Source organism: Ursus arctos, unplaced genomic scaffold, assembly GCF_023065955.2.
Source record: "Ursus arctos isolate Adak ecotype North America unplaced genomic scaffold, UrsArc2.0 scaffold_24, whole genome shotgun sequence".
Taxonomy (NCBI): Eukaryota; Metazoa; Chordata; class Mammalia; order Carnivora; family Ursidae; genus Ursus; species Ursus arctos.
The window spans coordinates 3,569,620-3,593,530 of NW_026622919.1; the positions used below are offsets into that span (position 1 = coordinate 3,569,620).

Consider the following 23,911-nt stretch of genomic DNA (forward strand, 5'->3'; position numbering starts at 1 on the left):
GGAGAATTCAGGTTTTCTGGATTCGGGAGAAGCAGCCCAGGGGTGAAAGACGTAATAGAGGAGAAGGAAGTAAAATGAAATGAGAGACCTTGGGAGTTACCTGGAGTTTGAAGTTTTCTTCGACCGTGGAAGTTTGTTGGTTTTCAGCGGGAACGGAATCACGGCGCAGATAGATAGATGTTACGTGTAAGTCCCTCTAATAAGAGCCTGTGAGAATAACAATGATAAAATAAGACCTTTATCGAAGCTCCCTCTGGCACAGCACCCAGAAAGCCTGGCCGGCTGAGCTCACACTGGCTGCCCACCTGTCCCTTGGCCCTTTCTCGCGTCTCCGCTCTGCTTGGCAGTGTGGGGCTTGTGTCTTGACGTCAGTCAGGGCAGTTGTTCTGCGAGCAGGTCCTCACTGAGTCAAGGTCGTGGGTCCTACTGAGACCGTGGAGATTCGGAAGATCGTTTCTGACGCGTGTAGAGCACGGTGGGACTTGGATGATTAGTGAAAGTCCGGACGTAAGCCTCAGTAGGAAGCGGGACGTCCCTGGCACATGCCTGGGTGAGGCGGCCGTCCGCCGTGGCGCTCCGTGGTCGTGGACGCCGTGTGGATGTAGGTCCGCACACAGAGAGTGGGGATCGGCCTGTGATGCGACGTCACTCACGCTCAGAGGCTGCTCATTATGACATTCCGTAATTTTCTTATTGTTTCGCCCAGAGCACCGCTGTGAACAGCTCAGTACATTCCTTTCTGTCCCCTCCCACCCCCGCCCGGCCCATAGTCTGCCTTTTTTCTCAAAGATATCGAGACTAGTGGCATCTTTAAAGTCTCCTTGGGATTTTTTCACTGTTCTTGGGGTTAAAATGAAACATACACAGGCGTCTCAGCAGTATGCCCTAAGTTCGGGAGCGGGCTCGGCGGTGATGCGGGAGATTCCACAATGCTGTGGTTCTTCCTGATGCGGACTGTGGCGTCGCCTGAATCCCACGCTCCGTTCAGCAGCATGCCAGCCTTTATTAGGCCACAGGACATCAGAGAATGGGTTTCTGCAGACACACATGGCTCTCGGAGTGAAGGTGGTAGGCAGAACTGCCACACACAGTCCCCTAACGCAGTGCGGGCAATCTAGGAGAGGAAGAGGGCAGTGGCAGCTGGGGAAGGAAGAGTGACCACTACCTCAGAACCGCACAGCGAGCACAGCGACTGAAAGCAGGGACGTAGGCTGTGGCCTGGGGGGCCGAGCAGAGTGGCCCTTCCCCGCGGAGCCCTGCCGCCTCCCCATTGCCCTGAGTCAGGGAGAAACAAACAGAGTAGGCCTTTTTCCCTCTTCCGATAGGCGAGCAGTAAAGTCTGCTGCTGGGTAGGAATTGGTGAAACAGGAAAGTGAGAAAATGGGCCTCACTTCCTGCAGCGGCAGTGAGGGCTCTGGGCTGTGAACTCAGTGGGAGAAGTGTTCACAGGGAGTGCGCCCGTGAGCAGCACACCCACCCCAAGCAGTACGTCCGTTCCCAGAGGAGAGCCAGAGTGCGGCAAGTGTCTGAGACGGCCCTGCCCTCTGCTCACCACTCTCTCGTGAGACCGTGGAAGGGGCCAGAACACAGGCTGTCCGCCCTCCCCCTCTCCCTCCGCAAGGTCCAGACTGAAAAACAAATGAGAACAAGAGTGATGTATTTAGAATGTAAGTGATGTATGACTTATGTAATAATAAATAAGTAAAAACTGTGAGGAGTGAACAGATTACCCAAGAAGAAAATCACCATCATAGAGGAAAGGTTTGAGACAGTCAGATCATATCTGGAAAAGACAAGTATGAAGACAATTAGGGGAGAGGTAACCAGTTGTGGAGGACAGAGAAAGTTGATCCCAGTACCGGAGCCCCAGCACCGGCGTGTTCAGAGATACCATTGATTACGGGACTGTTGCCCGAAAAGGAGAAGGAACCTGCGTCTGCAAATGGAGAGCGCACAGTGTGGCAGGAACATTTGCTGTAGGGAGCTTGGTGGCAAGGCTTAGCCCAGCTGCACTGCTGACCTTGGGGTGAAGTCTTGGGCTGTTGGGTGGCTGGATGTCCCGGAGATGGAGGTGTGAAGTGCGTGTGTGTGGCGGCCTTTGCTGAGATGGGAAGCGTTGGGGGAGGGCCGTGGGCGCGAGGGCATGGCAGGGCTCTTCTCCTCTGTTCTGGACAGGAGTGTAGGTGCCTTTTTAGACCCATGTGGAGTTGTCAGGAAGGCAGTTTCTCTTTGAAGATCCTGCCGTCTGGAGAGGGGGACGATGGGGCAGGAGGTAACGGGTACACACACACAACACAGTCCCAGGCATTGGAGGCACAGAGCAGGCACCTGGACTGAGACCAGGGCTTTCTGGGGTTGCTGACCCTGGAACAGAGCCTGAAGAGAAGTGTAGGGGAGCCAGGCAGAGAAGGGAGATGGTTTTCTGTGTGAGAGAGGCTCGCGTGCTCGCTAGGGGGCCTCCCGTGGGCTCTTCTGGGACACATCCCCTCTTTCAGGGCCCCTGCTGAGCCTCCCCTGGGCGTTCTTCTTGCAGAGGCCCCTGGTTACAGGGATTCGTGTACCCATGTGCTTCCTGGCCCTCTTCTGATTTTAGAGCATAGGGTGTGGGCCCCAGAGTTGGTTTGTGAGGTCCAGGTCATGGGAGAAGAGCAGAAGGGCCCAGGGGGCGTGTGGGTAAGGAGTGTGGTGGGCCACGTGCTCCTGCCCCAGCAGTGAGGTCTTTCTGTCTGAAACTGTTCTACAGGACAAGGAGCCCCGTGGGATTATCCCGTTAGAGAATCTGAGTATCCGGGAGGTAGAGGACTCCAAAAAACCAGTAAGTATTTGGGGTAAGGGAGAGGCTAGAAGGGAGGGGTGTAGCAGTTCTTTGAAAAAGACTGAAATTGCCAAGATTTACTTAAAACTAGTGTCATGCCTCCAATTTAGCCTGACTTTAAAATTATCGTTAGTATTCAAGCCAGAGATGAGGCTGTAAACAACCTCATCACTCTGCCCACGTGCTTCAGTGTCACGTGTGGACGGTCCCACGAAGGATGGAATTGTCCTTCCTTGCACCACTCATGCCTGGGCTGCTCGTGTTAGGACCTTCAGGCACCTTGCAGGTACCCCCTTTGTTTGGAATATGCCGATACTGCGCGGTGGGCTCTGGGAGGCATCCGTGTGACCTGCAGCGCTCCGTGGTTTTGGTGTGTTGGGAGTGGAGCGGACATGCACCTGGCTGGTATCTTTGCTAATCAGGCTAATTGACATACAGCCTCGTTCTCCAGAATTCCACCGCGAGGCTCCTCTTCACAGGAAAATACATATTGCCTGTGCTTTATGGGAGTCACAATGAAGGGTCTTTTGAGGAAGAAACTAACATTTTTTGTTTTTGTTCGGCAGCTTTCTCAGATCTTTGACACCCTCTCCCTCTCTTTTGTGATCCTCAGAACTGCTTTGAGCTTTATATCCCCGACAATAAAGACCAAGTCATCAAGGCCTGTAAGACAGAGGCTGACGGGCGGGTCGTGGAAGGGAACCACACTGTGTACCGGATCTCAGCCCCGACGCCTGAGGAGAAGGAGGAGTGGATTAAATGCATCAAGTAGGTGGCACGTGAGACGTGGCTGTGCTTTCTCTGGCGAGGGCTCGATCTCTCAAATATGTACCGTTCCCGCTGTTGAGTGCACCGCCCGCCCCCTCGGTGGCTCCCGCCTGAGATCCTCAAAGGCAGAGTCTGACTAGAATTCCCAGACTGCTTTTCAGTGGATCCTTAGGTGCGTGACCGTGACAGCACGTTGACGACAGTGCCTCGGGTCTAGGCTTCCCAGAGGGCTCCTCGTGACCCGGGGAGGGGTGGGTGCCGTCTGTTCCCCTGGTCGACCCACATTTTAGAAAGCAGGCCTCATGGTCAGAACTGCAGCTCAGTGGAGATAGTAATTGTAATTTTTCATCATTTCCGGGGAGACTTGTCCCATTTACAGGTGAGGAAACTGCCCAGAGTCACACGGCCGTGCTCTAGGGTCACGGGATAGACCCTCACCATTGACCGCTGTGCTGTGGGGAGACTGAGGGTCTGGGGGGGCGGGGAGAGGGTTCTCAGGCTTCCACGGGTGTGGACAGAGCAGCAGACCCAGAGCTTGGCTCCTGCTCTGCCGAGCTGCACAGTGCGAGGGGGTGACGAGCTGGAGCTGTCCTCCTCCCCCTCCCCGGGACTTGCGTGAAGCCTGTCCAGATGGCCGTCGTGCCCCGCGGGCATGGAGTGGCTGCTTGTCTCAGTGGCAGTTTGTTCTGAGAGCGCGTGACATCCCCGGAGGCCAAGGAGGCTGCCCGGACCGGGTGATCCGAGGCCCTGCAGCCCCGTATTCCCTCCCATGACAGGCATGCTTCCGCCCTGGCCACAGCCTGCTCCCAAGGGGGAGCGCTGGAGTTTGGGGTGTGTTTTGGTGTCGCTGCTGAAGCCGGTGCAGGGTCTGGCCAGGGTGGAACAGCAAAGAGATGACTGAAGAAAGACACATGATGGACTCCACAGGAGTCCGCTTGGAAGTCCTACCGTGAAGAGACAGGCTGGGCAGGAGCACATGGGTTTGGGGTCAGACCACCCTGTGCTGAGTTCCCTCTGACTTGGGCATGCTGCCTGCCCTCCTGCCAGACCCTCGGCCTCCTTGGAGACCCACTCCTCCTGCCCTTTCGGTGTGATGGGGATAACTCCTGGGACGTCTTGGGGTGAGACGGGGTCATGTGGTGACCCTGGTAGCTCCCCTTCTAGATGTGAGCTTTCTGACCCTCATCCTGCGGATGGAGGCTGCACGGTGTCCCTGGAGTCAGTGCCCGGAATGAGACTCCAGAGCCCACCGTGCATGACGAGCAGCAGGCGACGTATGGACGCGCTGACTGACTCTGTTGTATATGGAAACTAACACTATACCGTGTGGTAACTAACGAATTTAAATGAAAACTTTAAAAAAAAGCCCTCCACTGAGGTCTGGATAGAGGAGTGGCCGTGCCCTGGGCATCCCGGCCAGTGAGTGACCCTCACCCACGTGTCCTACGCTCTGTTTTTACCATACTTTTTTTAAAAAACACATTTAACTCTTTTGTCTTTATGAAATGTGTTTTTAGGGTATGGTTTGAAGTAAGAAATGTAACTTTATTCTGGCAGGTGAATAGCTGGTTGCTGTGCTACCTGGCTAACCAGTCTGAGGCGTGCTCTCCACGCAAGCTTGTGTGTGCGCGGGTTACCGTCTGCGGCCGTGCTGTGTCGCCACTGGAGCGGCACGTGGCGGTGCACAGCCTTCCCTGCGCGCTGTTCCGTGGTTTTGTCTGCAGTTGTGCGTTTCGTCTTTCGTGTGGACTGTGCTCCTACAGCCAGAGCCACTGAACATTCTTGAAAGTCGCGTTTGGAATCGTCCGGTCCTTTAGCGAGGGTGCGCAGGTGTGCACAGGCCCCCCCTGGGCTGGCTCAGTTCCTGGCTGGGCCCCGGTGCTGCCTGGTCCCCAGGGCAGGAGTTGCACCTCGTGTTCATGTGCCCCGAGTACCATCTCCTCCCCCTTCACCACAGCCTGGGAAGCACGGTTGTCCCCATTTTACAGATGAGGACACTGAGGCACAGCAAGGCGAATTAGATTGTCCAGAGCCACAGAGGTGGTACTGATCTTGCGACCCGAGCCCTGTGACTCATCAAGATGCGCTCCTGACCGCCACACGGTGCTCCGCTTCTGCGTCCTTGGCTCTCCACGTTGAAACTGAGGCCTTTGTGGCAAGGTCCCCTTGGGACAGGTGCCAGGGACTGTTGGTCCTAGCTGCCCTGAGGAGCTGTGGAGACACTTCTTAGGGACACGTCGTCTCTGGTGAATAGGCCCCAGTCTGTTTGCAGGGCCTGTCATTGGCCTGGTCAGGTGCAGAGCCAGCGGTGAGCTGGGCTCGTGGGCACTTAGAGTGTGGCAGCTCCGGAAGAGCTTCAGCACGATCGTGGCACCACGTGCTGGACAGTCGGGAAGGACAGGTGCACGGGGGTGGCCCTGCTGTCACTGTCCCATGCTGGGGTCTCTGGGGCACTGCCAGGGCACACGCAGGCTCCCTCCCTGCCGGGCTGTGGGCGCAGAGCGGGCCTGGCCGGCTGTGCCCCAAGGCCCCGCGACAGTGTGGACAGTCCACGTGTGGTCTTGGCTATCGAGTTGGTGCACGTGAGACTCAAAGTTGCACGGTTACAGACTGCGGCAGCCGTCAGAGCAGCACATGTCAGACCGCCATGGGCCACGGATTGCGTGGTGCACGCTGTCGTGGTAGGAGGAAGTAGCACATTTGTCTTTCTGGGCTAGGGTGTGGTAAGAGTGTGTAATACTCTGTTGCTAACCCTACATCCACTATTAGGTAGAAACGGGCAGTAAACAGTCCAGAATTACCTTGTCACATGCACTGTGTGTCTCTTTCAAAGCTTGTCCCTTATGTCGTTGTGTGGACACGGTGAAGGTTGACGCCACCGACGTGGCCTTTGCAGTGCCAGTCGAGGGGGCAGGGGGCACAAGTGCCGCTGGCGAGCCCCTGCCCGGGGCTGTCTCCTCTGGGCCCGTCCCTCAGTCTGTTCTGTTTTCTCCCCTCTGTGTGTGCAGAGCGGCCATCAGCAGGGACCCTTTCTACGAGATGCTGGCAGCACGGAAGAAGAAGGTGTCCTCCACGAAGAGACACTGAGTCTACACAGCGAGCAGCGCCGGCGTGCGAGGCGTGCGAGGCCGCGGGTTCTTCCTCCCGTCCCCCCCACGGACGGGCGGCGGGCGGCCGAGCAGGGGTGGCCCCTGCGGGGCGTCACCCTGAATTCCTAGAGACTGGCTTCAGCTTTGCTATTTGTTTTTAAGTGGGAGAAGGGTAGGCAGCTCGCACGGGCGAGAGGGATCTGACGCCCGGGAGGCGTGGGGTTGCGAGCCTTTCTCTCTAAGAAGAACGGAGCCCCTGTCAGCACATCAGCCTCCTTGCAAGTCTCCCGCTCAGCAGGTCTGATAGCAGAGCTCGAAGCCAACTGTTTACCTCTTGGTTATTTCCCTGTGAAGAAGCCTTCGACCCTGCACCGTAAATACACGTATCGATATATTATTCTATGTTAAGAGAAAAGTGGAATGGAAGAGAAGCCACCTACTATAAAGATATATTTTTGTTTTTTAAAGAGAGAAGAAGATAAAGTAGAGCCGTTCAGCGGCGTTCTGCCCGGTCGGGGCTGCCGGCGGGAGCCAGCTTCTCAGCAGCCGGGGCGCGGGCGGACTCGCGGGCGCTCCGGCCGAGGCCTCTCCGGTCCAAGTGCTGGGGGTGCCGAGGGGAGGAGAGAACCGCTGGACTCCTGCTGTTTTTTCTCTTTCAGAGCTCCTTCTTGTCGGGCTTTAAAATGCAAAGTCGGCATTTTCCCTTGAGCTAGATACCCAGTAACCAAAACTGCGAGGAGGGCGGTCCCAGCTGAGGCTCGGCGGCATGGTGGCGGCCTGGCTCCTCGTGGTTCTTCCTCCGCCTCCCCCGAGCTGCGGTCCTCGTTTTAGAGGAAGGAGCAGGTCTTACCTGAGCACCTTAGGTCTTCAGCTTTTTCTGCCTCAACTCTGGCCCCGACCTGGACTACTGTCGCCCGTTGGGGGCGGGGCACTAGCCGGGAGGGGGCCCTTCCTCTGCCCGGCAGGGGCAGGCGGAGCACGGGGGTCCAGGCCGGCCCGTCCTTCCCTCCCGGAGGGCCTGCGTGCGGGCTGGCCTCGCCCCTCCTAACTCATGGCGTGAAGGGAGCCACGAAACGCAGCGTCCTCCTGCCGTTCTCTCAGGGACTCTCGGGGCCGCTCCCGCCACTCGTCCAGGCCGGGGCGAGCAGGGGCCGGCGGGCCATCCCGGCGCCCGCACGTCGCCTCACGGAAGAAGGCCAAGAGCTGCCGGTCCTCTCAGGCGGCCCCGGCTCCTCCGACTCCGTTAGGGCAGGCGGGCGTCTCTGGAAATGGCTTTTGTGAAAGGGCGTGATTGGGGGTGCTGGCGGGGGGACTTTCTAGGGTCCCCTTCATACAGGTCCTCCCTCGAGTGGCTTCAGGCGTGTTCCTGCCGGAGCTCGTAAGGTGACGGGAGGAGATCTGGGCCGCCAGGGTCCCACCGCCGCCGCGTCCCTGCGCTGGTTCTCCCAGATCCCACGCGGAGAGGCACCTGGAGCAGTATTAGTCTATTTATCAGAGGTGTAAATAATCCATGTATAGTTTTTCTCCTTTTAGATTATTTTGTATTTGTTTAAAAAAAGTTTTGTCAAAATATAAAATATAAAGAAATGACTGAAAGCTGTTGACAGGGTTTTAAAAAAAATTATAATTATTATTCCAATTGTTTTTTGTTCGTTTGGTTTTTTGCATTGTAAACTAGCGCCAAGGAACTGCAGCAAATAAACTCCAGATCTGCCCAAAGCACCCCTGTCGCCTGTGGCCTCCTTTCCTCCTGGGATGGGGGGCGGCGATCTCGGAGCGCGGTCCCACTGCTCCCTGCGGGGCCAGCAAGGGTATAAACCGGGAGCGGGGAGGAGGGTCTGTCTTCTGTTAAGGGGGCACAGTGAACGGCAGCTTCCTCGTCGCCCCGTGTGTGAAGAAGGAACGAGCAACAAACCTCCAGCTTTGAGCTAAGATTCCGCTGGTGGAATTTCAGAACCTCTGTCTCCAGATGAGCCTGCGGAGTGCCGAGGAGGGGTCGTCGCAGTGAGCTGGCCCTCGAAGGCAGGGAAGAAGCCCCGAAACACAGACCGACGAGCCCGGGCCTGTCCCCTCGCCGGCGGGCCTTTCCCTGAAACAGCAGCCAGTTCCCATCCTTGCTGCTTGCTGGTTTGGGTCGCTTGGCTGACGATGTTTCTTCTGCAGGCCTTCCTGATTTCTGCAGCCATCCGGAGCGTGTAGCATCTCGGAACCCTGTGTGCCATGGCTCTCTGCAAGAGGCATCTCGGAGAAACCAGCGTTCCTTCCCGCGCTGTCGGCCAGCACTGCCCTTTTCCATCGATTCCGGCTACTTGTTCACAGCCCAGCCCTTCCTCACCTTCCTCACTGGATTCCTGCAGTGCTTGTCAGGGGGCCGTGTGTCTCTGCCTGGCCGCCCCTCAGGCCCCCTTCCTTCCACGTGGGAACCCTCCCACCTGCCTGTTCCCTGCGATCTGGCCCAGGCATCCCACCCCCGGGGGGCTTCTTGATCCTCACCCCGCGCTCCCTGCCAGCACCCCAGACTCCCCATCACCATTCCCACTACACTGACTTTCTTTTCTGTTTGGAAAGGAATACTCTTTGTTGTACAGCTTACCGAGTTTTACAAAATCACACTGAGTTTTAATTTTGTAGTGGTTTATCTCAGCCCAGGCAGAGTCCGTGGGAGCCTTTCTCTGTGCCGATGCGCCAGTGCAGGGAAGGAGAAGGTGCTCGGTCCCACACACAGACTTGCAGGCTCAGAGAGCCGGGGGAACTTACAGCCCTGCCTGGACAGGGCTTCTCCATCACTGGCTGGTCTTACCCGGGGCCATCCATCCCCTAGGCCTTTATCTCCAAGGGCCCTGGCCTGCAGGACGGGGCGTGGGCCAGAGAGCACAAGACGGTACCCAACACCCTTCCAGTACAGTGAAAACATCCCGATTCCAGCACCCAGTCCACTCCCTGATGACCCCCTGGCTGAGGCCACTGGGCCCGGAGTGTTCTGCTGGTCTCTCTCTGAAAAGCTCCAGGACCTTGGCCACACTTGCTTCTGTTGTGTGGGATAGGGGAGGGCCTGAGTGAAGCCAACCCGTGGTCTCTGGGAGCTGTTTTCTGTTTCGCTCTTCATCTTGGCCACCAGGAAGCTCAGTCAGAGGCACAACTTCTGAGAATCCTGATTTATACTTGCCCTGCATTGTACTGATATTTTTATGAATAGATTTCATGTTTTAGAGCAGTTTAGGATTACAGTAATATTGAGGGGAAGGTACAGAGATTTCCCATTCGCCTCCTGCCCCCACATCTGCACAGCCTCCTCTGCTGTCAGCGTCCCTGCCAGAGGGTCCCTGTGTCGCAGGTGATGCGTCCACACTGACACAGCAGTGTGCGTTCCGGGCCACTTGGTGTCGTACTCTGTGGGTCTAGACAGATGGGATCACCTGGATCCATCATTACAGTGTCTCACAAAAGAGTTTCACAGCCCCGAACGTCCCTCGTGCTGCCCCTGTTCCTCCTTCCCTCCCTGCTGACCCCCTGCAGCCACTGACTTCCCGTCGTCCCCATAGCTCTGCCTTTCCCAGAATGGCACCCAGTTGGAATCATACAGTCTGTAGCCTGTACTTTCCCTTTTAATCACATTTTTGGTCCTTTATCCTTTTCTTTTTTTTTTTTTTTTTTTTTTTTGAGAGAACGCGAGCACCAGGGAGTGGGGGAAAGGCAGAGGGAGAGGGAGACAGAGCCTCTTAAGCAGGCTCCACGCCCAGCACAGAGCCCAACATGGGGCTCGATCTCATGACCCTGAGATCGTGACCTGAGCCGAAATCAAGAGTCGGACGCTTTACTTACTGAGCCACCCAGGTGTGCCCCCTTTATCCTATTTTATTATTACCATAATATAAATCTGAATTTATCAACTTGTTTATCTTTTTTTTGAAGAGGAAATTTACGAATAAAATAAGGACAAAAATTTCAAAAAACTGCCAAGATGATCCGATACTGAGCCTACTATACACTAGCTTTTGCGTTTTTAGGAGTTGTGTGATCTTTGTGATTCTTTTTAAAGAGGAGTGGAACAGCGTACTGTGGAGTACATGGCATTGGAGGGGTCCCGGGCGAAGTCCGGGGGCAAGATGTGGGACTTGGCGGTCTGTAGGAACTCGTCAGCCTCTCATGAGGACAAGAGGGGGAGCCTGGGAACTTAGACCTGACCGTCCGGCTCTTCCTGCTGCGGGTTCTGCTTCCTGAGATGATCTGACAGGGCAGAATAATCCTCTCCCAAATTACCCTGCGAGCAATCGTCGCGATGTCAAATTCTGTCCCCGCTGCCTTCCTAGATTTTGAAGGAAACCCTGTGGTTGGGGCGAGGACGCTCTGAAAACCGATGGCCACCTGCCAGGAGAATGGCTTCTCTAGAATGGACGATGTGCAGCTAGGGTGACAGCTTCCTCACTGCCATGAAAATGATGATGTGATTCTGAGAACCACCCACAGACAGTGGCGCAGGGCTGGTGGCCCCCGGGCCCCCCGGGGAGTGTCTCCTTCGGTTGCATCTGCTGCTGCGGGGGCAGCACCCCCCTGCGGCTTGTGCCCTCACCTCGCTGGAGGGGCTGGCTGCTGCTGTGCTTGGCAGGGCCAGTGGGACACGTACCCAAGACCCGCGTGCCTCCTCGGCGGCTGTCTGCAGGGGGGGCGCGTTAGAAATGAAACAAGGCCGTCCTGTGTCGATGGGGCCGCAGGAGTGGAGCCCTGCTTTCATCAGACACACAGACCTAAGAGCATCATGGGACACGTTTGGGGGTGTGGTGCCGCCAGTCTGTCAGAAGCGCCTCCTTTCTCTTCGCTGCCTGAGCTAGTCTGTGCTGGAGGCATGATAGAGCACCTGTCTGCAGACTTGCTCATCTCCTTATTGCCTGGGGATCAAGCTGGAACCTCGTGTTTCCTGAATGGGACAGAGATCCCGCTCCCCACTGAGAACGCTGACCTTGATGCTGTCATGGCTGTAATTTCCTCACAGGGGGCAGAGGGAGGTCCGTGTCTGGCAGAAGCTTGTGTGTCTGTATCACCCCAGAGCCTCCGGAAAGCGGTTCTAATCACCGGTGAGCCAGGCCCCTCTCGAAGCCGACACAAGCTACAGATCATCTCCCCAGAAAATTACACGGAAAGCCCTCAGAGCGAAGTCGGCGGAGTCCCACGGTCCTGAGCCCCTCTGCAGGCCCCCTCTGCAGGCTCCGGGTTGAGTAGCCCGGGCTCAGCCTGCCCACAGGTAACTCCTGGGGGCCTTCTGGGACAGGAGCCCAGGAAGCTCTGCGTTTCAGGCCACGTAAAGTTCGCCTGCTCAGTCTGGGTCTGGTCCCTGTGGGATCCTCGTCTACTTGGACCAGTGGAACAGTCACTACACATGGGGCAGCTTCAACCGCAGAAGCGTATTCCTCGCAGTTCTGAGGTCCGGGAAGTCCAGTTCCGGGTGAGGCCCTCCTGCCTTCTTGCTGTGTCCTCACAGGAAGGGGGGCGCACAGGGGGTGGGAGGAAGCAAGCTCCCCGGGGCCTCCTGCTTGTTTCTCGGGAGAACCCTGGCCAGTACAGTGGGCAGGAAGACCTCAGAAGCGACTCTGAGAAGAGGCATCACCGAAATGAGTCTAGATAAATGGGTAAGAGAAGAGCTGGGCCCATACCTTCTTGCATCTGCTGGATTAACCTGGAGTGTTCTTCAGAGCTCCCAAGATGGCATTCCCTCTCCCCGGCAACTATATGATGCCATGGCCTCGTGTCAGCCAAGTCCACTTACACCTGGAAGGCACTTGCCCATTCACAGCTGGTAGCGTCAGAGGGTAGTGCTGCGCCCCCCGGGATGTGGATGCGAAGTTTCTGAGCTTTGCATGCCACCTTCAGAGCGGTGTCGGTGCAGGAAAAGGATGGGCCCCAGTGGTCCGTCCTTAGCACAGGCCGAGCATCCTTGATGATGGCGCCCCGGCCTGCCTTGAGATGCACCCCAAACCAGACGCTGTGCAGGCCCCACGGGGTGTCCCTGGAGACTGGAGGAGGCACCTCGCTGAAACTCAGGTGCCCCGGAGAGCCTCTGGAAACGGCGGTTAGGGTGCTGTGCCGAGGAGGCTGGGTGACTTCTTGTTGACCCTGGGTTGAAACAGGAGTGAGCAGTTAGTGCACGTCACGCACTATTTCTCAGAGGCAAGCAGCCAGTTTCCAGGGAGCGGAGCCCAGACCGCAGATAAACAGCCTTCGTGCGTTCGTGGGTAAGTGCAGATCCTGGGCAAGGGGGGTGCGCCTCCGTGCAGGTGTCGGTGTTAGTTGGTACGTGTGTTGTGTTAAACTGGTTAAACTTCCCGGTGCTTATGACTTCACCTTTAGCTCGTGACTCAAGGGTCGGGACTGGAAATGTCCACAGACAGGAGAACATCCTATAAATAGCGTGTTAGAAAAAGTCCGTTTTCCACCTCCGGTGTGTCTCTCCTTTACCTTCCCGTGGAACACTTCCCTCTGACACTTCCAGGTTCCCTGCACACACACCAGGCAATCCCCCCGTGTCACCAGCTGGGTGTCCTACAGTAACGCCGTCCTGACGCCGTCTACCTGGACGCAGCGTCAGATCCCACGGGGCAAGAGCTCCGTCCCCCGAGACTGCCCCACACTTCAGAGGCAAGTAGGGCGTCCCCAGCTAATCCGCAGCTTCTGTCTCGGCCGCATGCTGGAGTTTCCCATGATCCCCGTCCCCGGGTTCGATTAATCTGCTGGAGGGGCTCACAGAACTCAGGGCAACACTTAGGCTTGCCGGTTTATTAGAGGACATGCTAAAGGTCACGGACGAACAGCTAGAGAAGAGAGACGTAGGGCGAGCTCCAGGGGCGTCTCGAGTACAGGGACTTCCATCCCCGCGGAGCTGGGCTGTGTGACCCTCCCAGCACACGTGGATATAGGTGCTAACTTGGACGCTCCCTGAACCCCGAACTTCTGGGTTTTATGGAGGCTTCCTCACGTAGGCACGATCGATCGTTGATCCACCTCCAGCCCCTGTCCTCTCCCCGGAGGGCGGGAGGGGGCCGAAGGTCCCAAACCTTGGGTCACGGCTTGGTGTCCCTGGTGACCAGCCCCCATCCCAGACAAGGTTTAACTCTTACAGTTAGGTCTGATCCCTTTCGAGTTAATTTTTATGTGTGGTATGAGCTAAGAGCTAAAGTGAGCTCCTCTGTCCTGTTCTTGATCTTCGGAGAAGAGCGTTCTGTTCATCCTCAGGTGGGAGGGTAGCTGTGCGGTCTTCAGAGATGCTCTGTCAGGTTGGAGGCAGTTATACATTTTCCTAGTTTGCCGAGAGTTTTAATCGTGTGCGAGGGTTGTGTTTTGTCAGATGGCTTTTTGGCACAGATACAGTTGCCCGTGTGATTTTTCTCTTTCAGTATATTGGTATGGTGGGTCCATATGAATGAATAACGTTTCTAGTGCTAAATCAACTTTGCGTCCCTGGGTAAAACCCACTTGGTCATTTTTTTTTAAAGATTTTATTTATTTGTTTATTTATTTATTTGACAGAGAGAGAGTGCAAGCAGGGGGAGCCACAGAGGGAGAGGGAGAAGCAGACTCCCCGCTGAGCAGGGAGCCCAATATGGGGCTGGATCCCAGAACCCTGGAACCAACGGCAGACGCTTAACCTACGGAACTACGCAGGTGCCCTGGTCATGGGTTTTTTAAAAATATATTCAATTTGTTAATATTTTAAGATTTTATTTTTTATTTGAGAGAGAGAGAGCATGAGCGGTGGGGGCGGGGGGAGAGGGAGAAGCAGACTCCCCACTGAGCAAGGAGCCTGATGTGGGGCTCCATCCCAGGACCTGAGGTCATGACCTGAGCCGAAGGCAGACGCTTCACCGACTGAGCCCCCAGGCGCCCCTGTCAATTTGTTAATATTTTGTTAAGGATTGTTTGCATCTGCATTCATGAGGGATATGGTGATATGGTCATTGAGCCATCACAGCAGATTATCAGCTCTGTGACATGGGGATTCTGTCTCTCCAGGTCATCTCTGGGTTCCCAGCTCCTAGCCAGTGCCTGGCACAGGAAGGGCCCTCGGAACACGTCTGTTGAATATGTGAATGCATGACAACAAACCACAGGTTGCTGCCTGCCAGACGGGATCATGTGAATAGTTTATCAGCGCCTGATTTCTGTAAGCCAGGAGAACATGATTCAGATGTGTTAACACATCAGAATAGTTGGTCTGACTCTTGAAGGGGATCAAACGTGTCAGGGGAGGCGCTCTGAAGTTGTAGGAGGGAGAAGAAGCAGAGGAAGGAGAACAAGGAGCCTGTTTCTGGGGGTGCCACCCCTCTCGTCCTTGACCCATTTCCTTTCACCCGAGAGCAGGCTACCTGCCCACTGAACTCCCTTCGCTACGCTTGGCTCTAGGCAGCTGCAAATTCTCCCTTAAACACCTGGTGGATCCAGGTGCGATTGCATCATCTTTGCTCACTGTCTAAACAAACTGAAGGCTGGGTAGCTTCCTCTCTGGTTGCAGAGGGACTGTAAAAGTCAGCCTCCATGCTAATACCGTCATGATCATAATCCCGCATCCTTTGTTGGGTAAATACCACATGGATGTCACTCTGCTACGTGTAGGCCTTCCGTTTGTCATTTCTTGTAAGGAACCATGATTGTTGTCTACGGACTTCCTACTATTACAATAGCTATATTATTTCTTGAGGTTAAGTAAGCCCGCGACGCTCCTTGGCAGCAGACATTTGCATCGTCAGGACACTGGGGTGAGCTAAGTGGCCAAGGGGCTCCAGTCAGCACACGGTGTAGACAGGCTCTGAATCCATTTCTCTGGTTGATGCCAGTCTTCCCCAGAGCGGCCAAACCCTGAGGCCATAGACTGTGATTCCAGCAGCGGCCTTCTCTAACTCCCGAGTGAGCACCACATTCAGGGCTCCAGTTCCCATTGTCACCCTGCACTGGGCCTCCGACGACTTACGTTCCATGGTCCCACCTGACTGCCCTCTCTCTGCAGCTCCATCACTGCTCAGCCCACTGAGACAGCCATGAAAATATCCCCAGCGCTCTTGAAACTTTTCATTTCCAGATATTTTCAAACTTGGAGAAAAGTTGCAAGAACGGTACGGAGAATTCCCGTATACCTTTACTCATCTCCCAATATTTAAATATTTTTCTACATTTCGTTTGTTTTTTTCTGTTCTTAGGTTTTAGATTTCTGATTATAGCCATTTCTTTTTCATATATCTCCAAGTGTTTGAGGATATTTATTTAGTCTGGAGGGCTAAATTACAGCTTTCTTCTGCCTCGTGGTTGATTTGGGGGAGAGAATTTCCATCAACAGAAATGCTTTGTTTTAGATTTTGTTTTCCTCTTAGAGTAACTTTGTACAAAGTTTCTCTTAAATTTTTCTATTCCCAGATCTTTCAGTGGACAGGATTCCTAATTCAAGAGTGCCCTGATCTTTCAATGTTCCCTGGATCCAGTTCCAATGAGGGGGTGTTCCCACACATACAACACTAAGCAGTTCTCACATAGCAGCAATTCAATTTAATTCAACCCAATTCTGACGCTATCTACGCAAAGATAGCATCAGATTCCACAGGTTAAGGGTCCGGTCCTACAAGACTGTCCCCCACCCCCCACTTCAGATGCCAGTCGCAAGCACAGCTGACAGCCTGCAGATTGGCTACAAACTGGGGGTTCCAATGACCCCCTCCTAAGATTTGATGACTTTGCTAGAGCGGCTTACAGAAACACTTACATTTACTGTTTTATTAAAGGCTATGATAAGGGATGCAGGTCAAGGGCCAGATGGAGAGAAACTAAAGGCGCGGTGTGGGGAAAGGGTGCAGAGTGTCCGCGCTCTCCCCAGGTATGCCACTCTCCCTGTCCCTGCACCTGCCACCAGCCTGGAAGCTCTCTGAACCCTGTCCTTTTGGGGTTTTACGGAGGCTTCATTACATCAGCATGCTTGATTAAACCTCTAGCCCCTCACCCCTCCTGGAGGTCAGGGGTGGGACTGAAAGTTCAAAGGTATTCGGACAAAGAACACTTTTTTAAAGTCATACGTATCAAGGGCTCATGACAGATGGGCATCCCTTGGAATGCTGTTTGGGAGCACAGCCCTGCTCATATGTATCTGTGGTGGTTCTGGTGGGAGACTGCTGTGGTGAGGGCTGCTCTTCCCGCTCGGCCTGTAGAGTTCGCCCGGTGCCCCCCACGGGCGACTTCTGGGTCCCTGGCACTGGGGCCAGAGCTCTCAGCCTCTCTTGCCTGAGCTCGCCTCTGACACCACTCCTCGGGCGTCAGATATAATGATGGTCCCTCCACTTTAGACCACAGGGTTCACCATATCATGTAGTGGCTCAAAATTTCTAACACACAGAACATTCGGGTCAGAAGGAGGGAAGATCCAGATACATTTAGAAAGCAGGGACTCCAGGGATGCCTGGTTGGCTCAGGCGATTACGTGTCTGCCTTCGGCTCGGGTGGTGATCTCAGGGTCCTGGGATCCAGCCCAGAGTAGGGCTCCCTGCTCAGTGGGAAGTCTGCTTCTCCCTCTCCCTCTCCCCCGTGTGCTCACTCGCACTCTCAAATAAATAAATAAAATCTTTAAAAAAAAAGAATGCAACTTTAAGAACTTGGGAGAGAATAGTCCTTTCTGAGTTATGCATTATAAAATCAGCATGTGCTGGCCATTGTGGATCAGAAAGAGGATCTCTTGTACCAGAACATAGGAGCTGAAACGGGACATCAGAGGAGAGAGCTGAGGGGCGAGTCAGAGCCAACGAGACACGTTCACTCTCGGGAAATGAGGACTTGGAACCTTGAGACTCTTGGCATTCTTGCGGCCAGAGCAAGCAGGTGGGCGGGAAGGTGAGGGTGGGGACATGTGTGGGTAGGGGACGCCGGGGGTCAGGCTGGGGCCACACCGCACAGTCGACATGCCCTGAGCCCCTCTGGTGTCAGGTGTCATGACGAGAACAGCCTCACATGAGGCAGTGAATGGGGCGGAGGACCAAGTGAGGAATTACAGAGAAGGAGCAGGGTGGTAACTTGCTGGGAACGTGGGAACTTCTCTGCCACCCACCGCCGTGGAAGCTCCAGGTGTGGGACACGGGGGTTTGTGGACCACCGTGGGCCTCCTGCCCGCCATGTGCTTCCTCCTTTGCCACACGCACATAGCACGGTCAGGAGGCCATGTTTTGAGAAGCGTTGTTCTAGAATTTCAGATGCCTGGCATGAAATGGTACCTGCAGAACTGTAGCGTTTAATCTTCCTATTTGTGGTTCTGATGACGTGCTCCTGCCCTGTGTGGGTTCATCTTGCCAGTGGCGGCTTGTCCTGATCCTTTCAAACGGCGGCCCTCTGCCTGATTGTCTGGTCTGGAGCGGGCTTCCCCCGGGGGTGGGAAGAACAATGGATTCGTGCACCTGTACTAACTCCTTGTTCTGTCTTCATCCCGGTAGCTGGGCTCATGTATTCTGCATCTTTTTGTCTCGGAGTAGGTGTGAATTGACTGCTACTAGCACGCTGTGTGCAAACGTGCACTTCTATCTTCAGCCCTGCTGACAGGCCCATTCCTGCTTGGCAATGAGAAAACTAAATTTAACTCAGCTTAACCCGGCAAACAGTTCCATTGGGCATTTTTCTCTACCACCACCTGGTTTAAAGCTTCGTCTCTCTCTGGTAAACACCTGGCCCCTTCAGGTGTGAGCACCGCAGCCTGCATCTGGCCCACGCTCCTCTCCAAACCCCAGCAGCCAGCGGCAGGGGGAGGCTGTGGCAGCTCTCTGTCCCAGCATGCACCCCTGCAGCCCGCCTGGGGAGCCGACCGGTCAGGTATCGCCCGAAGATGTCTGTGTCGGTGGTCGGCTGCGGATGGGGGCGGTGAAGGCTTCTCGTCCGAGTCTGGTGTTGCATGGTGACATCTGGCCACGTCTCACGGTCTTCAGCTACCATCCCCCACTAGCCTTCCAGTTCGGGGATCCGTCCACACCTCTGGATGTGTGAGATAGACGCGCTGCCCCAGCCCCCCCTTCTCCTGGGCAAGCCTTCGGTGGCCGAGTGGTGTAGCTAGCTAGTCCTCTGGTCACTTCTGTGGCCTGTCTGGGTCCACAGGAACCTGAGGAATCCCAGTCCCTCCTCAGCGGAGGACAGGGGTGCTGGGAGCTGGCTCGGCCAGTGAAGCCACCTGCCACGCTGTCCTTCACCCCAGTGCGGACACACCTGCAGGTTCTGCTTCTCAGTCAGTCTAGGGAGGAGATGCCTCTGCCAAAGCCCAGGGCTCCCCAGACTTCAGGGAGGATAATCTCATGGCAAATGGGGGGGTACTTCTTTACAACACACCCCGACATACACAGTTCCCACTATTGCGCCTTGTCACCCTTGACCATCTCTGGATGGCGCCGACACGGGACGGAAAGTGCTGACGCAGGAGGGAAAGCAAGTGGCACAATGTCTCTGCCCAACCACGGAGACACTGCCGGAGTCGCTGCCGGGACCACGTGCCTTGTGGAATGTGCGTGTGCTTTTCTTTCCCAGTTTCTGTCCTCCCCGGGAGCACAGGCATCTGCATACCCTCGAGGGCACATGTTCTGAAAGCTAAAGGGGAGACAGGGATGTCATTGGGCAGCTTCTTGTCTCAAAGCCTTTTTCTTCCCTCCGTTCCTGTTCTGTGCTCGGTGAGGAGGCACCCTACAATCCTGTCGTCCTGCCTGGTCCCCTTCCGCCCCTATTGTAAAAGAGCAGAGGTATGTGTTTCCTGCTTCACTGTCCCCAAATCACCTCCCTCCACAGTGAAGTGGGGACTTTGGGAGACTTGCAGGAGCTACCCTCAAAGCAGAGTCCTTGTGAAAGACCAGCCCAGGCAAAGCCCGACGGCAGAGATCCCGCGTCCATGGACTCGAGGTTCCCCTGATTCCTTAGCATAAAGCGTGGCCACGTTCTGGGTAGAAAAGAACCCACTTTCGTCCTGAAGGCCCAGCCCGTCTAGCGTCTGTGGTTTCGCCAACACCTGTGCTCTCCAGTCCGTGAAAACAACTCACACACACACACTCAAATCTGGAAAAGTCTCCAGGTCCCGCGACGAATTCCAGCACTGTCTAAACTGAAATCCCGCTCTCCTGTCCGCTTTATCCCTGTTTTGATTTCCAAGAGGACGCAGGGCACTTGGTTTTCATCACTGACCACCTCTAACGGGTGGAAAGGCCCAGCGAGCTCCCCGCGGAGAGCACACGTGGCTGGGCAGGTATCCCTACCCTGAGTCAGTTCCTTAGGTGTAGAAAGTTGGAGATTTCCTCTGCGTTTCGTGGTTTCTGTCAAAAAGCTGAGCACATTCAAAGCAAATGGACAGCTTCGCCCACTGTGATACCCCTTCACGCAACTCGAATTGCCAAGCTCTTGAGGTTGTGTTTCCGTAAATTGCTTGTGAGAAGCAGAGGCAGGTTCTCAAGCTCCCAGAAGTTGTCGGGGTGAAGACAAGAGCGTCAGGCACCCTCCACCCCGAGTAGGCGGACCAAGTACAAGGTGACGTGGGTCCCGGGAGCACACCATGTGTTTTCCAAAGCTGTCTCTCTTGGTAGGCAGGCATCCGACTTCCGTGGAAGAGCCCTCCTGGCCTTCAGCAGCTTTAAAAGCCTTCTGATGGAGCAGGCATTTCCCAGCGTGTCCGTGGCACAGAGGTAGGGCGCCAGATCCTGAGGTCCGAGTCAACGTTTGTGCATCTGTGCACGAGACAGACAAACCCGGGGAAAGTGCGCTAGATGAGCTAAAACAGAGCGCTGAGAGAGGACCCCACAGACCAGCCCTCGCAAGACTAGGTCGCTGCCGGCACCCGTAAGTGCAGAGAAACACAGTGGGACAGCACACCCAGGCTAAAGAGAGCTGTGCTCTCGGGTGAGGCTTGAAGCTTCGTCAAGTCGTTTTAAAAATCGAGGGTCTTAAATGTGGTTCAGTGATTTCAGAGTAGGAATCGGGCTCAGAAAATGCAAGTGAGATGCCCCAGCTGGACAGTGGTGGTTTGACACCCAGCTTGGGGTCTCATGGTTGGAACCACAGATGCCAGAAGTAGAGGTAGTAGGATCTTAGAGGTATGCAGTTTATTTTATAAGTGGGGAAACCGAGGCACCAAGTAGGGGGGCACCTCTAGCAAGGGCACTGCGCTAGGCTGGTTCCCTGGCGCCAGGCTGGGCTGGGTCTACAGCATCTCCTCCCCCACGTCGGGGGGCTGTTGAAGGGAAAAGTCACGGATTCCCTTTCTGATTTTCTTGTGTCTTGGGATCTCTTCTCAGGAGGTCGTTGAGAGATGGCCTTGTGTCCTGTTGCAGGATCTACGGCCCACATGGAGGTCCCAGCAGAGCTGCCGGCCTCAGGTTTGCGGGGCCCGGGAGAGACTCCGCGGCCGGGTGCTACGGACTGACGGGAGACGCGCTCTAGATACAAACGTGTGACCGTGCGTGGCGGCCGAGAAGTGAGCAGCTAGGGAGTTCGGCTTCTTGTTCCTCAGGGCGGGAGTTCTGCCGGCAGGTGCGTGTGGATAAATGCAAGTTTGAGGTGTGGGGGATGTTCTGGTATTCTGGCCACACCAAAACTTGGCCCTCGTTCCTAACACACTCTGTGTCTATCAGGGTCCAAACAGAGAAACAGAACCAAAAGCGCGCGTGCATGTGTGTGCGTGTGCGTGTGTGTGTGTGTGCGTGTGCGTGTGCGTGTTGAGATCTGTTGCAGGTAGTGGGCTTATGTGGCCGTGGAGGCTGGCACGGCATGTCTGAAGTGGTAGGAATGGCTGCTGGGAAGGGCACACTGGGCCTTCTGGGCCAGCAGCTTTGGCCAGTGCCATCTCTTCCTTCTCCAGGAAAACCTCAGCTCTGCTCTGAAGACACTCAGCTGATTGGACGAGGCCCACCCAGACGTCCCAGCACAATCTCCCCGCTCAAAGCCGGCGGATGTGGACTTTATCACAGCTACAAAATGCCTTCCCAGCAGCACCTAGGTTAGTGTTTGAGGGGGTCACTGGGGACTGTGGCTGCCTCCTGCACACACAGAAGCCTGACTTTTTTTTTTTTTATAATAAAATCTGACTTCTGCACAAATTCTGTCTCTGCAGAATGAGGTTTTGACAAACGGGGATTTGGACCCAGTCCCTAAACACTCCATTTGAACCCCAGCATGGTTGGAGTTCAGGCTGGGAGCTCAGGAGGCCCCGTCCATCAGGGCATGGCCAGCAGTGAGCCAGGACAGGGAGAGGAACCCAAGCCATCAAACCCATGGGAGTGTATGGCCTTGACTCTCGGGCACGGGGTTGGTCCCTTTGCGGTGGCCCTGTCTTTTCAGACTATAAGCTATAGAAAACCCACCCACGCTTCTTCAAGCCTAAAGGACTGGGATTTTTTTTTCATAGGACCAAAAGCACACAGGGCAGATGGGTCTCAGGACCCCTGGGACATTCTGGAATGCTCTCAGGACTGTCTCCATTCTCCCTCCTGCTCTGTTCATCTTCTCCTCCGCTCTCCTCCTCTGGCAGGCCAAGCCCACAGCTGCTCAACCTCCCACGTTACAATTTCAGCCCCCCTGGAAGAGGGCTGCTCAGCCCTTTCTGAACCCTCGAGTTCAAGACTCAGGGTTGGCCAACCATGACCATGAAGCCGTGGGGGTGGGTGGTGGACAGATGGCCCATCCAAAAAGGCCAGGGGGTGATTATGGCCAGCAGACTGGGTGGCTGCCCTGCTCCCTTCCCGCTGGACAGTGTGGTGACTGTCCCATAACCCCCCAGGCAAGTGGACGTGTGGGTGGGAAGTGGGCCAGACGGTTACAGGCGTCAGCTCTCCTTCATTCCCCGGGCCTGCCCCCAGCCTCCTTTGTGGCTACGTGCTTTACTGGACCGGCAGCTCTGCACACAGCATTCCACACCCTGGATTTTCCTTGATTTCAACTTGTACCTTAGAAATGTACTTTTTCCAGGTCCCAGGCCTTTAGCCCTCTGTCCTTTGCCAGCTTGGTGCTCCCCAAACTATCTGTGACAAAGAATCTGGTTTGTTTTGGTTTGCCTTTAATTTCCAATCCATCATAGGACTGATACTTTTATAAAGTACAAGAAAAATAAACAGAAAAATGACCGTGCATTTAGATGCCTTGGGGAGGTCAGGGTGTTAGCAGAGTTCGTGAACGCCAGCTCCCAGTCCTGGGCTCAGTGCGGGCCCAGGACAGTCAGCTCTCGGCCTGTCACTGAGCGTGGGCCCTGCATGCCAGACGATTAGCCCATCGGTCCTGTGAATATTCCCGAGCACTTACCAGGCACTGTTCAGCTATGGACCTTTACTTTCCATGTAGAAAGACTAGCAATAAATAAACAAAACAAATGAGTAAATAAAGCAACGTGTTAGAAGGTGATGTGTCCTGTAGGAATGCCACAGCAGAGCAGGGGATGAGGGGGCTGAGCTGGCTGGGTTTTCCCCTGGGGTGGGGGGACTACAGTTTGAAACAGGAGAGTCCAGATGAAAACGAAGGGAGTAAACCATGCGTAGAAGGGTGTGCATGGCTGGCCTTATCAGTTCGTACATTCGTGGATTTTGGTTTTGTTTGTTAGTTTGTTTTAGAGAGGGAGAAAAGAGGGGGAGGGGCAAAGGGACAGAGGGAGAATCCCAAGCAGACTCCACGCCCAGCATGGAGCCCGACTCGGGGCTCGATCTCATGACCCTGAGATCGTGACCTGAGCCGAAATCAGGAGTCGGACACTTCACTGACCGAGCCACCCAGGCTCGCCTAACAGAGACATTCTTATTATCAAACAAGCAGGTGCTTGTTTTTGATTCTCGATGAGAATTGAGATCTGTGTTGACACAGGCAGGGACGTGTCTGGGGCAGGGGACATCGGAGGCCTGGGAAGTCTCTGCGTGGCCGGAGGAGGAGCGTGGGCAGGCCTGGAGGAAGAAAGCAGCAGAGGGACCAGGGGGAGGAGCAAACGACCACCGTGAAGGCAGATGCTCAGCCGCCAGTCCCCACCCCCCACCAGGCTCAGTAGAAGGAAGGACACCGGTCAGCTCCGCGGGAGCTAGTGCAGAAGGAGACAGGTGAGTCCCAGAGACTGAACAGTGCAGACTACCCTGGACGTCACCGGTCTTGTTGTGGTTAGTGGGGCGTTAGCAACAGTCATGTGCTCATTGGCATGGCCTCCCCTGGACTGAGTGTTCAACTGTGAAAGAAAAGGACAAAATTAAGGAATGGGCACAAAAGGCTGGAAATAGAGATTTCACTGTCCTTT

General features: G+C 55.2%; 1 protein-coding gene and 1 long non-coding RNA gene across 6 annotated transcripts in view; both read left to right on the forward strand.

The window, feature by feature from the left end:
- The window catches only part of CYTH1 (cytohesin 1), a 77,729-nt gene extending 69,337 nt beyond the window's left edge, over positions 1–8,392 (forward strand). For all 5 annotated transcript variants that reach the window (XM_048226692.2, XM_048226691.2, XM_044378778.3 and 2 more), the window contains 3 exons: positions 2,744–2,815; positions 3,429–3,583; positions 6,592–8,392. In XM_048226692.2, the coding sequence (XP_048082649.1) occupies positions 2,744–2,815; positions 3,429–3,583; positions 6,592–6,670 (306 nt within the window). In that variant the 3' untranslated portion in view covers positions 6,671–8,392. The remainder of the gene's footprint in view (positions 1–2,743; positions 2,816–3,428; positions 3,584–6,591) is intronic.
- A 12,592-nt stretch (positions 8,393–20,984) lies between these two features.
- On the forward strand, positions 20,985–23,865 carry LOC113244561 (uncharacterized). Its single transcript, XR_003312427.4, has 3 exons — positions 20,985–21,177; positions 21,506–21,643; positions 23,494–23,865. It is a non-coding gene; the product is annotated as an uncharacterized LOC113244561 (long non-coding RNA).
- Positions 23,866–23,911: the final 46 nt, after the last annotated feature.